Genomic DNA, 19548 nt, shown 5'->3' on the forward strand with positions numbered 1-19548 from the left:
GTGTATTTTTCGGTGGGTACCGTTTAATTTCATTACCCTGGCTACATGTTAAAATGGTTATGAATTCATTTTGGATAAGTACGTACATAACCGACCAATCTTGGACTTTATTTCAATGTGTTGGTCAGGGTTCTGACCCTGTGTATTTTTCGGTGGGTACCGTTTAATTTCATTACCCTGGCTACGTGTTAAAATGGTTATGAATTCATTTTGGATAAGTACGTACATAACCGACCAATCTTAGACTTTATTTCAATGTGTTGGTCAGGGTTCTGACCCTGTGTATTTTTCGGTGGGTACCGTTTAATTTCATTACCCTGGCTACGTGTTAAAATGGGTCTGAAGTCACTCTGGATAAGTACGTACGTAACCAACCAATCTTGGACTTTAATTCAATGTGTTGGTCAGGGTTCTGACCCTGTGTATTTTTCGGTGGGTACCGTTTAATTTCATTACCCTGGCTACGTGTTAAAATGGTTATGAATTCACTCTGGATAAGTACGTACATAACCGACCAATCTTGGACTTTATTTCAATGTGTTGGTCAGGGTTTTGACCCTGTGTATTTTTCGGTGGGTACCGTTTAATTTCACTACCCTGGCTACGTGTTAAAATGGTTATGAATTCATTTTGGATAAGTACGTACATAACCGACCAATCTTGGACTTTAATTCAATGTGTTGGTCAGGGTTCTGACCCTGTGTATTTTTTGGTGGGTACCGTTTAATTTCACTACTCTGGCTACGTGTTAAAATGGTTATGAATTCACTCTGGATAAGTACGTACGTAACCGACCAATCTTGGACTTTATTTCAATATGTTGGTCAGGGTTCTGACCCTGTGTATTTTTTGGTGGGTACCGTTTAATTTCACTACTCTGGCTACGTGTTAAAATGGTTATGAATTCACTCTGGATAAGTACGTACGTAACCGACCAATCTTGGACTTTATTTCAATGTGTTGGTCAGGGTTCTGACCCTGTGTATTTTTCGGTGGGTACCGTTTAATTTCACTACCCTGGCTACGTGTTAAAATGGTTATGAATTCATTTTGGATAAGTACGTACATAACCGACCAATCTTGGACTTTATTTTGCATGCAGGTAAGGTACACCTACAGACATAACTGTGGACATTCAGTTCTTTTTATTTAGATCATGGCAATTTTTTGGTCAGAGCGCCCTCTAGTTTTGTGGAGAATCATGTTCATTTGGAATGCTCTGATTGGATGGAAGTTCAAGCCTAGCAAGGTGTGATAGAATTGGCCTGTTATGTTCAGATTCAAATAAGCATGAACCACTAATTTGACAGGGAAGTGATACTTATAATGCAGCAAGCTGTTCTAATTGCTGTTGTGGTAGAGTTTTTCTATTTTCCTGTCAAATGCATTTATTGGTCCACTGAAAAATGAAAATAATGTTCCCTGTAACTTAGACTCTTATTGATCAAGGCATTTTAAAAATCATGGGTGTTAACTCCCCTCAAGTTATGACCCGTTGTCCCCTACAGAATAATGGTTGCATCTAATATTAAAATAAAGATGGCGGAGTATAGCGTTGATTCATCTCGTTCTACTCTGGATTACTTGGAGTCAATAAAGATCCTAGAAAGTTAGTATTTATATGCCTGTGTGTTTTTTGTTTGTTTGTTTTTTCACTGTCTTTGACTTTCCCAGTATGTTTGTTGCTGTTGACAACAATTCAGTCCTCTGCCAGGCTTCAGTCAATGTTTTTCTTCACTACCTACCCAACTCCTCGTCGGGCACTATGTAGCTGGTGTGGTATATTTATCACAGACAGTAGGGCAATTGTCACATTTAGTGCTCCAAGAAAATATTCTCTGTCCATGTGTATTTATATAAATAGATGCAGTTTCTTTGGCTTGAATAACGATCACTGGCTTCGTACATACAGGTATACTGGTTTACCTGTTTCTAGTTGAAATATAGCCAATCTTATTAACCAAGACAGTTGGACATTTGCCACATGTCACAACACTCATTTCCAAGTGCCATAGCTTGAAACAAGTAGTCAAATCTGATATTGGCTGGAGCTTTAGTTTATATGGACATGGTAAATGGCAAACTAGATGGTCAGAAAGTAATAAAAATAATCACAGCTTTACTCCACCCACCCCACTATGAAGTAAAAGGCTGTTTATAAGGCCATGTATGATGGTTTCATTTTTCTTATGGAAAACAATTTTAATTAAAAACTTCTATGCTCCTGTACCCAACCGTGGGGGTTCATCACACTAAACAACAGGTGTCACTATTACTAAGATAAATGTACTTTTTTTTCATTAAAATTACTGAATGCTTATACATATGTACTAAAGCGTTAGTTAACATTTAATATCAGGCAATGCATTGGTTCATTACCCTGGCTACGTGTTAAAATGGTTATGAATTCACTCTAGATAAGTACGTACGTAACCGACCAATCTTGGACTTTATTTCAATATGTTGGTCAGGGTTCTGACCCTGTGTATTTTTTGGTGGGTACCGTTTAATTTCACTACTCTGGCTACGTGTTAAAATGGTTATGAATTCACTCTGGATAAGTACGTACGTAACCGACCAATCTTGGACTTTATTTCAATATGTTGGTCAGGGTTCTGACCCTGTGTATTTTTCGGTGGGTACCGTTTAATTTCATTACCCTGGCTACATGTTAAAATGGTTATGAATTCATTTTGGATAAGTACGTACATAACCGACCAATCTTGGACTTTATTTCAATGTGTTGGTCAGGGTTCTGACCCTGTGTATTTTTCGGTGGGTACCGTTTAATTTCATTACCCTGGCTACGTGTTAAAATGGTTATGAATTCATTTTGGATAAGTACGTACATAACCGACCAATCTTAGACTTTATTTCAATGTGTTGGTCAGGGTTCTGACCCTGTGTATTTTTCGGTGGGTACCGTTTAATTTCATTACCCTGGCTACGTGTTAAAATGGGTCTGAAGTCACTCTGGATAAGTACGTACGTAACCAACCAATCTTGGACTTTAATTCAATGTGTTGGTCAGGGTTCTGACCCTGTGTATTTTTCGGTGGGTACCGTTTAATTTCATTACCCTGGCTACGTGTTAAAATGGGTCTGAAGTCACTCTGGATAAGTACGTACATAACCGACCAATCTTGGACTTTAATTCAATGTGTTGGTCAGGGTTCTGACCCTGTGTATTTTTCGGTGGGTACCGTTTAATTTCATTACCCTGGCTACGTGTTAAAATGGTTATGAATTCACTCTGGATAAGTACGTACATAACCGACCAATCTTGGACTTTATTTCAATGTGTTGGTCAGGGTTTTGACCCTGTGTATTTTTCGGTGGGTACCGTTTAATTTCACTACCCTGGCTACGTGTTAAAATGGTTATGAATTCATTTTGGATAAGTACGTACATAACCGACCAATCTTGGACTTTAATTCAATGTGTTGGTCAGGGTTCTGACCCTGTGTATTTTTTGGTGGGTACCGTTTAATTTCACTACTCTGGCTACGTGTTAAAATGGTTATGAATTCACTCTGGATAAGTACGTACGTAACCGACCAATCTTGGACTTTATTTCAATATGTTGGTCAGGGTTCTGACCCTGTGTATTTTTTGGTGGGTACCGTTTAATTTCACTACTCTGGCTACGTGTTAAAATGGTTATGAATTCACTCTGGATAAGTACGTACGTAACCGACCAATCTTGGACTTTATTTCAATGTGTTGGTCAGGGTTCTGACCCTGTGTATTTTTCGGTGGGTACCGTTTAATTTCACTACCCTGGCTACGTGTTAAAATGGTTATGAATTCATTTTGGATAAGTACGTACATAACCGACCAATCTTGGACTTTATTTTGCATGCAGGTAAGGTACACCTACAGACATAACTGTGGACATTCAGTTCTTTTTATTTAGATCATGGCAATTTTTTGGTCAGAGCGCCCTCTAGTTTTGTGGAGAATCATGTTCATTTGGAATGCTCTGATTGGATGGAAGTTCAAGCCTAGCAAGGTGTGATAGAATTGGCCTGTTATGTTCAGATTCAAATAAGCATGAACCACTAATTTGACAGGGAAGTGATACTTATAATGCAGCAAGCTGTTCTAATTGCTGTTGTGGTAGAGTTTTTCTATTTTCCTGTCAAATGCATTTATTGGTCCACTGAAAAATGAAAATAATGTTCCCTGTAACTTAGACTCTTATTGATCAAGGCATTTTAAAAATCATGGGTGTTAACTCCCCTCAAGTTATGACCCGTTGTCCCCTACAGAATAATGGTTGCATCTAATATTAAAATAAAGATGGCGGAGTATAGCGTTGATTCATCTCGTTCTACTCTGGATTACTTGGAGTCAATAAAGATCCTAGAAAGTTAGTATTTATATGCCTGTGTGTTTTTTGTTTGTTTGTTTTTTCACTGTCTTTGACTTTCCCAGTATGTTTGTTGCTGTTGACAACAATTCAGTCCTCTGCCAGGCTTCAGTCAATGTTTTTCTTCACTACCTACCCAACTCCTCGTCGGGCACTATGTAGCTGGTGTGGTATATTTATCACAGACAGTAGGGCAATTGTCACATTTAGTGCTCCAAGAAAATATTCTCTGTCCATGTGTATTTATATAAATAGATGCAGTTTCTTTGGCTTGAATAACGATCACTGGCTTCGTACATACAGGTATACTGGTTTACCTGTTTCTAGTTGAAATATAGCCAATCTTATTAACCAAGACAGTTGGACATTTGCCACATGTCACAACACTCATTTCCAAGTGCCATAGCTTGAAACAAGTAGTCAAATCTGATATTGGCTGGAGCTTTAGTTTATATGGACATGGTAAATGGCAAACTAGATGGTCAGAAAGTAATAAAAATAATCACAGCTTTACTCCACCCACCCCACTATGAAGTAAAAGGCTGTTTATAAGGCCATGTATGATGGTTTCATTTTTCTTATGGAAAACAATTTTAATTAAAAACTTCTATGCTCCTGTACCCAACCGTGGGGGTTCATCACACTAAACAACAGGTGTCACTATTACTAAGATAAATGTACTTTTTTTTCATTAAAATTACTGAATGCTTATACATATGTACTAAAGCGTTAGTTAACATTTAATATCAGGCAATGCATTGGTTCATTACCCTGGCTACGTGTTAAAATGGTTATGAATTCACTCTAGATAAGTACGTACGTAACCGACCAATCTTGGACTTTATTTCAATATGTTGGTCAGGGTTCTGACCCTGTGTATTTTTTGGTGGGTACCGTTTAATTTCACTACTCTGGCTACGTGTTAAAATGGTTATGAATTCACTCTGGATAAGTACGTACGTAACCGACCAATCTTGGACTTTATTTCAATATGTTGGTCAGGGTTCTGACCCTGTGTATTTTTCGGTGGGTACCGTTTAATTTCATTACCCTGGCTACGTGTTAAAATGGTTATGAATTCACTCTGGATAAGTACGTACATAACCGACCAATCTTGGACTTTATTTCAATGTGTTGGTCAGGGTTTTGACCCTGTGTATTTTTCGGTGGGTACCGTTTAATTTCACTACCCTGGCTACGTGTTAAAATGGTTATGAATTCATTTTGGATAAGTACGTACATAACCGACCAATCTTGGACTTTATTTTGCATGCAGGTAAGGTACACCTACAGACATAACTGTGGACATTCAGTTCTTTTTATTTAGATCATGGCAATTTTTTGGTCAGAGCGCCCTCTAGTTTTGTGGAGAATCATGTTCATTTGGAATGCTCTGATTGGATGGAAGTTCAAGCCTAGCAAGGTGTGATAGAATTGGCCTGTTATGTTCAGATTCAAATAAGCATGAACCACTAATTTGACAGGGAAGTGATACTTATAATGCAGCAAGCTGTTCTAATTGCTGTTGTGGTAGAGTTTTTCTATTTTCCTGTCAAATGCATTTATTGGTCCACTGAAAAATGAAAATAATGTTCCCTGTAACTTAGACTCTTATTGATCAAGGCATTTTAAAAATCATGGGTGTTAACTCCCCTCAAGTTATGACCCGTTGTCCCCTACAGAATAATGGTTGCATCTAATATTAAAATAAAGATGGCGGAGTATAGCGTTGATTCATCTCGTTCTACTCTGGATTACTTGGAGTCAATAAAGATCCTAGAAAGTTAGTATTTATATGCCTGTGTGTTTTTTGTTTGTTTGTTTTTTCACTGTCTTTGACTTTCCCAGTATGTTTGTTGCTGTTGACAACAATTCAGTCCTCTGCCAGGCTTCAGTCAATGTTTTTCTTCACTACCTACCCAACTCCTCGTCGGGCACTATGTAGCTGGTGTGGTATATTTATCACAGACAGTAGGGCAATTGTCACATTTAGTGCTCCAAGAAAATATTCTCTGTCCATGTGTATTTATATAAATAGATGCAGTTTCTTTGGCTTGAATAACGATCACTGGCTTCGTACATACAGGTATACTGGTTTACCTGTTTCTAGTTGAAATATAGCCAATCTTATTAACCAAGACAGTTGGACATTTGCCACATGTCACAACACTCATTTCCAAGTGCCATAGCTTGAAACAAGTAGTCAAATCTGATATTGGCTGGAGCTTTAGTTTATATGGACATGGTAAATGGCAAACTAGATGGTCAGAAAGTAATAAAAATAATCACAGCTTTACTCCACCCACCCCACTATGAAGTAAAAGGCTGTTTATAAGGCCATGTATGATGGTTTCATTTTTCTTATGGAAAACAATTTTAATTAAAAACTTCTATGCTCCTGTACCCAACCGTGGGGGTTCATCACACTAAACAACAGGTGTCACTATTACTAAGATAAATGTACTTTTTTTTCATTAAAATTACTGAATGCTTATACATATGTACTAAAGCGTTAGTTAACATTTAATATCAGGCAATGCATTGGTTCATTACCCTGGCTACGTGTTAAAATGGTTATGAATTCACTCTAGATAAGTACGTACGTAACCGACCAATCTTGGACTTTATTTCAATATGTTGGTCAGGGTTCTGACCCTGTGTATTTTTTGGTGGGTACCGTTTAATTTCACTACTCTGGCTACGTGTTAAAATGGTTATGAATTCACTCTGGATAAGTACGTACGTAACCGACCAATCTTGGACTTTATTTCAATATGTTGGTCAGGGTTCTGACCCTGTGTATTTTTCGGTGGGTACCGTTTAATTTCATTACCCTGGCTACATGTTAAAATGGTTATGAATTCATTTTGGATAAGTACGTACATAACCGACCAATCTTGGACTTTATTTCAATGTGTTGGTCAGGGTTCTGACCCTGTGTATTTTTCGGTGGGTACCGTTTAATTTCATTACCCTGGCTACGTGTTAAAATGGTTATGAATTCATTTTGGATAAGTACGTACATAACCGACCAATCTTAGACTTTATTTCAATGTGTTGGTCAGGGTTCTGACCCTGTGTATTTTTCGGTGGGTACCGTTTAATTTCATTACCCTGGCTACGTGTTAAAATGGGTCTGAAGTCACTCTGGATAAGTACGTACGTAACCAACCAATCTTGGACTTTAATTCAATGTGTTGGTCAGGGTTCTGACCCTGTGTATTTTTCGGTGGGTACCGTTTAATTTCATTACCCTGGCTACGTGTTAAAATGGTTATGAATTCACTCTGGATAAGTACGTACATAACCGACCAATCTTGGACTTTATTTCAATGTGTTGGTCAGGGTTTTGACCCTGTGTATTTTTCGGTGGGTACCGTTTAATTTCACTACCCTGGCTACGTGTTAAAATGGTTATGAATTCATTTTGGATAAGTACGTACATAACCGACCAATCTTGGACTTTAATTCAATGTGTTGGTCAGGGTTCTGACCCTGTGTATTTTTTGGTGGGTACCGTTTAATTTCACTACTCTGGCTACGTGTTAAAATGGTTATGAATTCACTCTGGATAAGTACGTACGTAACCGACCAATCTTGGACTTTATTTCAATATGTTGGTCAGGGTTCTGACCCTGTGTATTTTTTGGTGGGTACCGTTTAATTTCACTACTCTGGCTACGTGTTAAAATGGTTATGAATTCACTCTGGATAAGTACGTACGTAACCGACCAATCTTGGACTTTATTTCAATGTGTTGGTCAGGGTTCTGACCCTGTGTATTTTTCGGTGGGTACCGTTTAATTTCACTACCCTGGCTACGTGTTAAAATGGTTATGAATTCATTTTGGATAAGTACGTACATAACCGACCAATCTTGGACTTTATTTTGCATGCAGGTAAGGTACACCTACAGACATAACTGTGGACATTCAGTTCTTTTTATTTAGATCATGGCAATTTTTTGGTCAGAGCGCCCTCTAGTTTTGTGGAGAATCATGTTCATTTGGAATGCTCTGATTGGATGGAAGTTCAAGCCTAGCAAGGTGTGATAGAATTGGCCTGTTATGTTCAGATTCAAATAAGCATGAACCACTAATTTGACAGGGAAGTGATACTTATAATGCAGCAAGCTGTTCTAATTGCTGTTGTGGTAGAGTTTTTCTATTTTCCTGTCAAATGCATTTATTGGTCCACTGAAAAATGAAAATAATGTTCCCTGTAACTTAGACTCTTATTGATCAAGGCATTTTAAAAATCATGGGTGTTAACTCCCCTCAAGTTATGACCCGTTGTCCCCTACAGAATAATGGTTGCATCTAATATTAAAATAAAGATGGCGGAGTATAGCGTTGATTCATCTCGTTCTACTCTGGATTACTTGGAGTCAATAAAGATCCTAGAAAGTTAGTATTTATATGCCTGTGTGTTTTTTGTTTGTTTGTTTTTTCACTGTCTTTGACTTTCCCAGTATGTTTGTTGCTGTTGACAACAATTCAGTCCTCTGCCAGGCTTCAGTCAATGTTTTTCTTCACTACCTACCCAACTCCTCGTCGGGCACTATGTAGCTGGTGTGGTATATTTATCACAGACAGTAGGGCAATTGTCACATTTAGTGCTCCAAGAAAATATTCTCTGTCCATGTGTATTTATATAAATAGATGCAGTTTCTTTGGCTTGAATAACGATCACTGGCTTCGTACATACAGGTATACTGGTTTACCTGTTTCTAGTTGAAATATAGCCAATCTTATTAACCAAGACAGTTGGACATTTGCCACATGTCACAACACTCATTTCCAAGTGCCATAGCTTGAAACAAGTAGTCAAATCTGATATTGGCTGGAGCTTTAGTTTATATGGACATGGTAAATGGCAAACTAGATGGTCAGAAAGTAATAAAAATAATCACAGCTTTACTCCACCCACCCCACTATGAAGTAAAAGGCTGTTTATAAGGCCATGTATGATGGTTTCATTTTTCTTATGGAAAACAATTTTAATTAAAAACTTCTATGCTCCTGTACCCAACCGTGGGGGTTCATCACACTAAACAACAGGTGTCACTATTACTAAGATAAATGTACTTTTTTTTCATTAAAATTACTGAATGCTTATACATATGTACTAAAGCGTTAGTTAACATTTAATATCAGGCAATGCATTGGTTCATTACCCTGGCTACGTGTTAAAATGGTTATGAATTCACTCTAGATAAGTACGTACGTAACCGACCAATCTTGGACTTTATTTCAATGTGTTGGTCAGGGTTCTGACCCTGTGTATTTTTCGGTGGGTACCGTTTAATTTCACTACCCTGGCTACGTGTTAAAATGGTTATGAATTCATTTTGGATAAGTACGTACATAACCGACCAATCTTGGACTTTATTTTGCATGCAGGTAAGGTACACCTACAGACATAACTGTGGACATTCAGTTCTTTTTATTTAGATCATGGCAATTTTTTGGTCAGAGCGCCCTCTAGTTTTGTGGAGAATCATGTTCATTTGGAATGCTCTGATTGGATGGAAGTTCAAGCCTAGCAAGGTGTGATAGAATTGGCCTGTTATGTTCAGATTCAAATAAGCATGAACCACTAATTTGACAGGGAAGTGATACTTATAATGCAGCAAGCTGTTCTAATTGCTGTTGTGGTAGAGTTTTTCTATTTTCCTGTCAAATGCATTTATTGGTCCACTGAAAAATGAAAATAATGTTCCCTGTAACTTAGACTCTTATTGATCAAGGCATTTTAAAAATCATGGGTGTTAACTCCCCTCAAGTTATGACCCGTTGTCCCCTACAGAATAATGGTTGCATCTAATATTAAAATAAAGATGGCGGAGTATAGCGTTGATTCATCTCGTTCTACTCTGGATTACTTGGAGTCAATAAAGATCCTAGAAAGTTAGTATTTATATGCCTGTGTGTTTTTTGTTTGTTTGTTTTTTCACTGTCTTTGACTTTCCCAGTATGTTTGTTGCTGTTGACAACAATTCAGTCCTCTGCCAGGCTTCAGTCAATGTTTTTCTTCACTACCTACCCAACTCCTCGTCGGGCACTATGTAGCTGGTGTGGTATATTTATCACAGACAGTAGGGCAATTGTCACATTTAGTGCTCCAAGAAAATATTCTCTGTCCATGTGTATTTATATAAATAGATGCAGTTTCTTTGGCTTGAATAACGATCACTGGCTTCGTACATACAGGTATACTGGTTTACCTGTTTCTAGTTGAAATATAGCCAATCTTATTAACCAAGACAGTTGGACATTTGCCACATGTCACAACACTCATTTCCAAGTGCCATAGCTTGAAACAAGTAGTCAAATCTGATATTGGCTGGAGCTTTAGTTTATATGGACATGGTAAATGGCAAACTAGATGGTCAGAAAGTAATAAAAATAATCACAGCTTTACTCCACCCACCCCACTATGAAGTAAAAGGCTGTTTATAAGGCCATGTATGATGGTTTCATTTTTCTTATGGAAAACAATTTTAATTAAAAACTTCTATGCTCCTGTACCCAACCGTGGGGGTTCATCACACTAAACAACAGGTGTCACTATTACTAAGATAAATGTACTTTTTTTTCATTAAAATTACTGATATATATATATATATATTCAAGCGTTTGTCATTGTTCTGGCCAAAATGAAGTATATATATCCTTAATCGCATTGTTTTTTTTTAGGATACTCAAGGTAACGAATCCAACAACTGGAATAAGGGCGATCATTGGTGCTCTAAGTCTCTGCGAACATGTGAATGTTTATGGATTTTACCCATATGCTCTTGATCTGAATGGTAACAACGTATCATATCATTACTACGGGCCATTCTTAACAGTTGATGAATTCGATACAAAGCACAATTTCTCATCTGAGTTCCAGTCGTTAAAGATTTTGGACAACAAGAACATTCTAAGATTAGTTACCAATACATGCAAATCATGATCACTCTACATGATTCTTTGCCATTAAAATGCAACTTTTTAGCTATTATCTTTGTTCAGCAGAGCTCATCATATTACTGATTGTCAGTCGTCGCCATCATCCGCGTCAGCTTTTAAGTTTTGCTGTCGACTTTGTCTGGCGGAGCTCATCATGAGTGATTCTACATAGTCATGTGCATCATTTGTTGTCGGTGTCTGACAGCATCTGCATAAACTTTTAACTTTTTTCGATTTCTTGAAAATTCTGATTGCTTCGATACTTTATGTACCTTGGAAATACCTCATTAAGATTTGTTCATTTTGTTCTTTAATTCTTCAATTTTAGTGAATATGAATGTCATTTTGGGTAACAAGTGTTGAAAACCGCAAGTCTGATTACCTTGGTATTATACATATCGACATGATGGAACCCTCTCGGGATTATTCATTTCGAGATGATATCTTTATTTCCCTAACTGTGATGAATATTTCTGTAGTTTCTGGTAAAAAATTATATTTGTGACTTTAAAAAAAAAAATCCCTCATCATGACCTCTGATTCACTCGTTGCAGAAAGCTGATTACTGTTTCCGGAGTTGTTATTTTGTCTAATCCTACCTCAAGGTCTAATCTGGTTTTCTTATTAGAAAGATCGTGATTTTCTTCATTCGCTTTGCTGGGTTTCATGCGTTTGCTGGATGTAATAAGCTTAGCATAGCGGATCGATAAGTACTATGTTCTCTTTCACTAGAAAATCATAAATTGATGCAGTTCAGCACGATTGCTGTGTTTTTATCTACGCGTATCCAATAGATTGGACTTGATTGACGAGAAAATTATCTTCTGTTTTGTAAGTATGTCATTTTATCAGCCTCACAGATATAATAAAAGATCGTTTATGATGTCAATTAAAGCATTGACACTTGTTTTCTTTCATGTAAATACGACATCGGGTCTCCTCCCTAACCGGGAGACTTTTGATTTTTATTATATTGATTGAAGATACAGTCCAAGCTTTGATATCCGCATCTCTCTATCGTTTCACCAGCGAAATCGTTGCCATGCCGGACCACGTACAAAAACAATAATGCCGGACGGCAGTCAGATGTGCCGGTAGCCAATTTTAATAAGTGTTGATCTGTTTCCAAAACTTATGCAATTTGTGTTTACATTGTTTGATTATAAGTATATATTCCGGTGTACGTAGCATGATTAAACATGGCGATTGATTGAAATGCAAATTGAAATAATCATCAATCTAAAGCAATATCATTGGATTAATCAAATATTTTGGAATTTAACTGGTGAAATCGTTTTATTTAAGTCGTCTATTTTAATATAGTTTCTGTACAACTTTGAGTAATTCATTATAAGGCTTATAACTTTCAGCGTGTGTAATATGTATAACAGTGTGGAAGACTGCTGGAACATATTTCTAAAAGTAACATTGAATTCCATGACAATTCAAAGACATTAGTGCAGTTATACTTTTGTGAGTCAACTATTTGCCACAAGTGAAGTTCACTTCTTCTTTTAATTAAACTAGAAATAAAAGAAGTTACAAAAACAATTGTATACTACCCAATGTATTACCTCGATTTATTTTTCTGGTAATTCAAATCTCTATTCTGGCCCGACATTCACGAAATAATCTCTTACACTGACTGAAAAAAAATATTGTCGTCTGCTGTTTTGTCTCTGACATATGCGTACTTTTAGTGGAACACGTGCTTCTATAGTTACTGTATGGTTCTATATCCAAGTTTATCTTGGAATATAGTAGGTAAAACTATTAGAGGTTTTTTTCGAAATTCTGTGAATTCTATGAAAGCTGACATTTCTCTGTGTAAAGGGAAATAAATAGGTGACAGTTGCAGTAGCGATGGTGGCAACACAGAATGACAGAATTATTATATGCAGTATCTCCAACAATGCGTAATTTGATGCTTATTTTTTTTTTGACAACGGAAATATTCATACGTTTGGTTTGGTTCATTAAATAGCCTCATAAACTGTCGTATTATTGTGTTTGTTTGTTCTTCAAACAATTTCTGTTCTGTTCAACCATTTTGAATGCTAACACTTCAATTATGTATATCTACAGAATTACTACCAGTTTTGTGAAGATTTTATATTGAATGAGTAGGTCTGAAATTATGTGCACTATAAATGTTTAAATACATTTCTGAAGGCAAAACTGATTGAGTATTGATTTTTTTTCAAATCGGGTCACATGATAATTGTTATAAATCTCTTCAGTACTAGACACTAGTTTCGAAAAAAGCTCGTGTTCCCTGAGCTTCGCCCATTTACTAGCGCCTGGTGCAAAGTATGTATTGCATGCCTTGAAACCGTTGCCTACAGAATTCTTGACTTTCCATCCGTCCACTGTTAGTCCTGATTTAATATAGTAACATCTAAATGGTACTGGTACATGGTACTAAGTTTATTTGTATATTAGATGTTATTTTTATATTCAGAACATAAATACAACAGATGGTGATATGCATATACGTTACATTGCATGCTGAGCAGAAAGATAACTTTACCAAGAATCACATTATACATACAGAGTCAAGTAATAGTTTCAAGGTAAATTATATTTGTATATCTGTACAGAATATCAACACACTGTATTATTTTACACGACATGAATGTGTCACTACAGTAACATACAGTTATAATGGAAGGCAGTCAATGATTGCCTCGACAGTTAATTTACATATATATTCACTCATTCTGTATACAAGCTTGACACAACTGAAAATAATATATACATCACCATGTACATAATTGAAATTAACAGTACAATTAACATGTTTGGGGGGGGACTAAACAATTACATTAATGTGCACGAGGCTATTTCAATGCACCACGCATAATGCATGGATATTCCCGTCGCCATTAAAAATAGGCGTCGGGTTATACATTTCATATACAAGTGTTCGAAATGCTGCATATAATATTTCTGTCATTTCCATTGAGATGGAGGCGTCTACGCCCCGTCCATATTTACACTTAGTATACTGGTTATAATTATACCTAGAGTTCCACATAACTACATAATACTTGCCTTGAATAGTGGTCAGTTTACAAACGTTAATGTCCCTAATTACAATTATTGGATTTTACTTTATTTTGCAAAAAAGGATTTCCGTTTACAAGACGTTTCTCAAGCATATTTAATTTTTACCTTGTTCATATCATGATACACGAGGGGAAAATGTGTGTTCTTGTTGCTGTTGTTGTTGTTGACATTGCCCGATCTCTCATAAAATTCCGATGGTTACAATAACTCAGTTTCCATCAAATTTATTTTAAACATGGATATTCTATCAATCAGTTTGTAATCTAGGCCTAGTTCGATTATGGTTCATGTTATATGTATGTTTTTTAATTGATTTCTTTTGGTTAAAAGAATCATTTTCAAATTTGTCAATTTTTATGAAATGCCAACTAAATTATATTATATTATAAAGTAGATTGTTTTTAAACCGAACCTCAATGCGGTCTTAATTTATAGTTGTTTTTATTCTAAACTGAAATAAAATTTCATATATATATATATATGGTCTTTATTTATAATAGAAGGCCATCGGCCCATAATATCTACATACATTATTTATATTTGAAAATAAAATTACAATTTTTAAACAATTGACAATACTTGTAGCTCTTTTCGCAATTTCATTGCGTGAAAAGTAAAGGCTCCCAGTCTTTGAAGAAGATCTGTATTTTTTGTACCCATTAATTTGTAATATTTACTGACTGTTGGGGGATTAAAAACGTTAGCAGGAATATACTTTATTCTTAAATTAACAAAAAAGGAACAAATAAGTAAAAAATGGTATTCATTTTCAATGTTGTTACTGTTACAAAGCAAGCAAATGCGTTCACTCCTATCTACATTATTTTGTCTATCTGTCTCAATACGAAGATAGTGGCATGAACAGCGGAGTCGAGCTAACATTTGAACATGAGAATGCACTTTCACACAAAATAAATACTTTTCAGGTTCCAATGAAAATTTAAATTCCCTATAAAATGTCAGTTTCTCTAAAGTACATACCTGGCTGAACCAATCAGTATATAAAATTTGTTTCATTTTTTTCTTAAAAATGCGCAAAAACACATTTACGTTATTGACAGTTTGTGATTCCCAAACATCATCTAAATTACATAAAAATAATATATTTTTGACATGACTAACCCAGGTTAACCTGGATCTAAGATTGGATTTTTCAATATTATATAACATAAGGTAGCATTTCTTTGGGTAACGGGTTTCTGGCATTTTTAATAATTTTGTCCAATACCTAATGCATTTTAATGTCGTGTGAAAATAAATAGGAAATCTGCCACACTCACCCAATACTGCAACATTTGGAGCATTGCAGGAGATACCCAACAAATAACGACAGGCTAGAGATTGTACACGTTCCAAACATAAATGATTTTCAAAGCCCCTCGGAACCATAAGTTAATATTGGTAACACCATAGTGTCAAACATTTTAAAAAATACATCAAAGGATAACATACCAGTAATTTTTGTAACCCTGGTAATATTGAAAAATGCCTTCTTTGCCTGTTGTGATAATATTTTTGTTGCTTCAGACCAAGAAAGTCGGTTTGAAAAAATAACACCTAAATATTTATAATATGCCACCACTTCGATTTGTTCCCCATCGTAAGTCCATTCAGCATTGTTTGAAAGTTTACCCCCAGCTTTGAATACAATCACTTTAGTTTTAGATAAATTTACAATTAGTTTCCACTTATTACAATAAGAACTCAATGTGTTAAAGTGTCGCTGTAAGCCAATGACAGTGTCAGAGAATAAAGCGACATCATCTGCAAAAAGCAAGCACATAATTTCAACCAAATCCGGTGAAAGTTGTATGCCCCTCTGAACCCCAGAATGTATCTCGTGTGCCAATTCATTTATAAAAAAGGAAAACAAAAAGGGACTAAGCATACAACCCTGACGCACACCGGTTGGGCAGTTAAAATACTCAGTACAACTAGTAATAGATGTGCGCACGCACGACTTGACATCTTTGTACATAGCATAAAGAATTTTGAACATTTTACCTGTAACACCACCCCTCAGCAGAATATACCACAATCGTTGGCGTTCAACCGTGTCGAAGGCCTTGGAAAAATCGACAAATGCACAGTAAAATTTTCCACGTTTTTTAGACAGATATTTTTGAATAACACACTGTAAAATGAAGATACTATCAACAGTTGAATAACCAACACGAAAACCAGCCTGTGATTCATCAATTTTTCCGAAGGCCTCCGACCAGAACCTGAGACGTCGGTTTAAAATAGACGTGAATATTTTGCTAAATATACTTAGTAGAGATATTCCCCTGTAATTATCGGGTCTGTTTAGTGAACCGTTTTTGTGAAGTGGTACAATGATAGCCCTTGACCACTGCTGAGGAAAAATACTTAAATCAAATAATCTGTTAAATAGCACAATTAAGTACGGCAAAAGATAATCTATATTCGATTTAAAAAATTCCCCTAGTAATCCATCCGGTCCGGGTGATTTGCCATATTTTAACTTGCGAACCGCTACCATAATTTCCTCACCCAATATCGGACTATTTAAAAACTCGCAGTTTGCTTCCGACTCTACTCCAAAAGAAATATCAACACTGTTAATTAAATTTAAAAACTCGTCAGAAGGATGGAAATCATCCTGTCCTGGTGAATCACAGGGAGTAAATAATTCACTAAAATAATCAAACCACTCATCAGGTTGGATAGAGTTAATACTAACAGGTATGGACGATAAACGTCGCAAAATGCTCCAGAACTTTTTTGAATCTTTCAATCCCAATTCCAATTCAATCCTTTTTTCACAGAAAAAGGCACGTTTTTTCTCTCTACACACAAGTTTGAAATTTCTTTTCGCGGCTTTATACAAATTTAGCGAATCAATGCTATTATCAACTCGGAAATTTCTCAACAATTTATACTTCCCATACTTCAAAGCTTTACACTCGTTGTCAAACCAAGATGGCTGACTAGGATACTGTGATACGTTTTCGGGTGCCTGTCGACCCATTCCACACAAATCAGCTGTCCTCGTAAAGATATTACTCAGATTATCAACAAAATTATAAATGTCATAATTAGGGTCGGAAATAAAGCTGTCAAGACCTTTGTCAACTAAACTAGATTTGAGTTTGTTCTTTACTCAGTGACCAAACGTAACGTTTTAAAACTAATTCATTTGTTTCATTCTGAGTGGTAGTCACATTTGGTACACTGGCATTTAATGAAAAAAACAAGGGAAGGTGATCGGATTCCGTACGAATACCAACTGCAAAAGTGGACAATATTGTAAACAAAATAGAGGACATAATAGTATAATCAACCACGCTGGCACCCGAATTGGCGATGCAAGTGAATTCCCCGTGTTTGGCATCCTCGCCTAAGCGGCCATTTATAATATGCAAGTTAAACGTACAACACAGGGAAAGTAGCGACCTCCCGAAACTATTTACTGTTTTGTCTTTTGAAACCCGTGTTAACGCAAAATCATCTTTGTCATAAAGGAAATCGGAATCAAGCATATATTTCGTATCATCATCTATTATATAATCAGGTAATTCGCCTGTTCGAGAATTCAGGTCACCAGTAATTATAATGTAAACATCGTTCAATTTAGTTAGAATGTCCACAAGTTCATTTTCTAAAAGTTCTATGCCATTTGACGAAGAAAGACTATTATAGATGACTGAATACTGTGGGGGCAATATAAATGCTACAAAAGAGAACATCTGTATCTAACCCAAAAATATTTCTATCAAACAAAAGAAATATACAATCATGTAAAGCAGAATTTAAGCGTTTGACATACCTGGATAGATGGTTACGCACTATAGTGCAGACACCCCCAGCGTATCTACCACGTGTAGTGTTACGTTTACGGGATGTACTGTAAACTGTAAATCCTGGGAAATGTTGGTCAAACTGATCATCATTTTCTGCCCATGTTTCAATAAAAGATACTACATCAAAATTTTTAAAATTTAAAGAACTAATTTTGTTATTCAAACCTTGAACATTCCAAGTTTGAAAACTTACTATGTTTGGGCCAAGGCCACACCCCTAGTTTGTTATGTTTGTCCTGGCGTTTTCTTTTGTGCGTTTCTGTAGCCGTGTTTCTGGACCTTGTAACTCTGTTGTTTTCTTTGTACTATTCATTTCTATCTTCTTATCTATTACAACCAATTTTCCACTCTTGTAATATGCAATTTTACCTTGCTTCTTATAATCCGTAACGGTTTTACGTTGTCGCTTTGTAAGGTCGTTGCCAATGCCGATACCAACCTCCTTAAGTTCCGATCTGGCCGCCAACGCAATCATTTTATCGTCCCAGTGGTGAAACTTTACGATAACAGGACGCGCACTATTTGTTCTACTACCTGGTGCTCGATGTGCTCTAACTATATCACAAATAAAATTTCAGTGGTTTAATTTTGTTTTAATTATAACTGTAGCTTGGAGAGGCTTCTTAAATGCTTACAATGAAACCCCCATGGAGGTCATTCATGGAGGGGTAAATAACGAACGAACATATTTAACATCCGGGTACTTTTCAAAGCTATGGCGTTTTAGTATCCGATCATACTAGTATACGCAATTGTACACATAGACAATCATGCTGCCCAGCATTGTGTACTACTAGTATAAACTCAGCTTTTATATGCACAATGTGCTTTTTAGAAATTGGTTAGAACATTATGCGTTTGAATCACAGTATTGTGACAGTGGAAGCCCAATTGTATTAAAGTACCGTACTTCCCCGATCATGAGCCCCTCCCTGAGTATAAGTCCATCCCTCTATTTTCAGACATTTATCGAGGTGAGGGCATTCGCGATTATAAACCCAGAGTGTTTTTACCGGGCGTCGACGATATTTTTTCGTTTCATTTAATAATAATCGTGATTGGTACGGTAGTTTGGTTCGTGCTGTAATTTCAGAGTGTATAGCGAACGTACACAACGTTCACATCCTTTCTATTTAGTCTTTTACTCAGAATGGACCCCGAAGTTGCAATACTGAAGTTCTCCATATTTCCTTGAGTAGTAGCTTTCGAAAAGCCACAAATGTGATCATCAAGTCGTGTACCTGGTTATTGATCATGGTTTTACTTAATCGTTTACTTTGAGACTATCGTGAAAGGGGTGTGAACGATGTGACCTGTTGGCAACCGT

At 36.3% G+C, this 19548-nt stretch overlaps 1 protein-coding gene across 1 annotated transcript in view; it reads left to right on the forward strand.

Moving 5' to 3' along the window:
- LOC102801736 (CMP-N-acetylneuraminate-poly-alpha-2,8-sialyltransferase-like) overlaps positions 1-12222 on the forward strand; it is a 256075-nt gene extending 243853 nt beyond the window's left edge. Inside the window, exon 3 of the mRNA XM_085499264.1 lies at positions 11071-12222. Coding sequence (XP_085355390.1) covers positions 11071-11332 — 262 coding nt within the window. The 3' untranslated portion in view covers positions 11333-12222. The remainder of the gene's footprint in view (positions 1-11070) is intronic.
- The last annotated feature ends 7326 nt before the right edge of the window (positions 12223-19548 follow it).

The sequence above is a fragment of the Saccoglossus kowalevskii genome, chromosome 5, assembly GCF_978046115.1.
Source record: "Saccoglossus kowalevskii chromosome 5, keSacKowa6.1, whole genome shotgun sequence".
NCBI lineage: Eukaryota > Metazoa > Hemichordata > Enteropneusta > Harrimaniidae > Saccoglossus > Saccoglossus kowalevskii.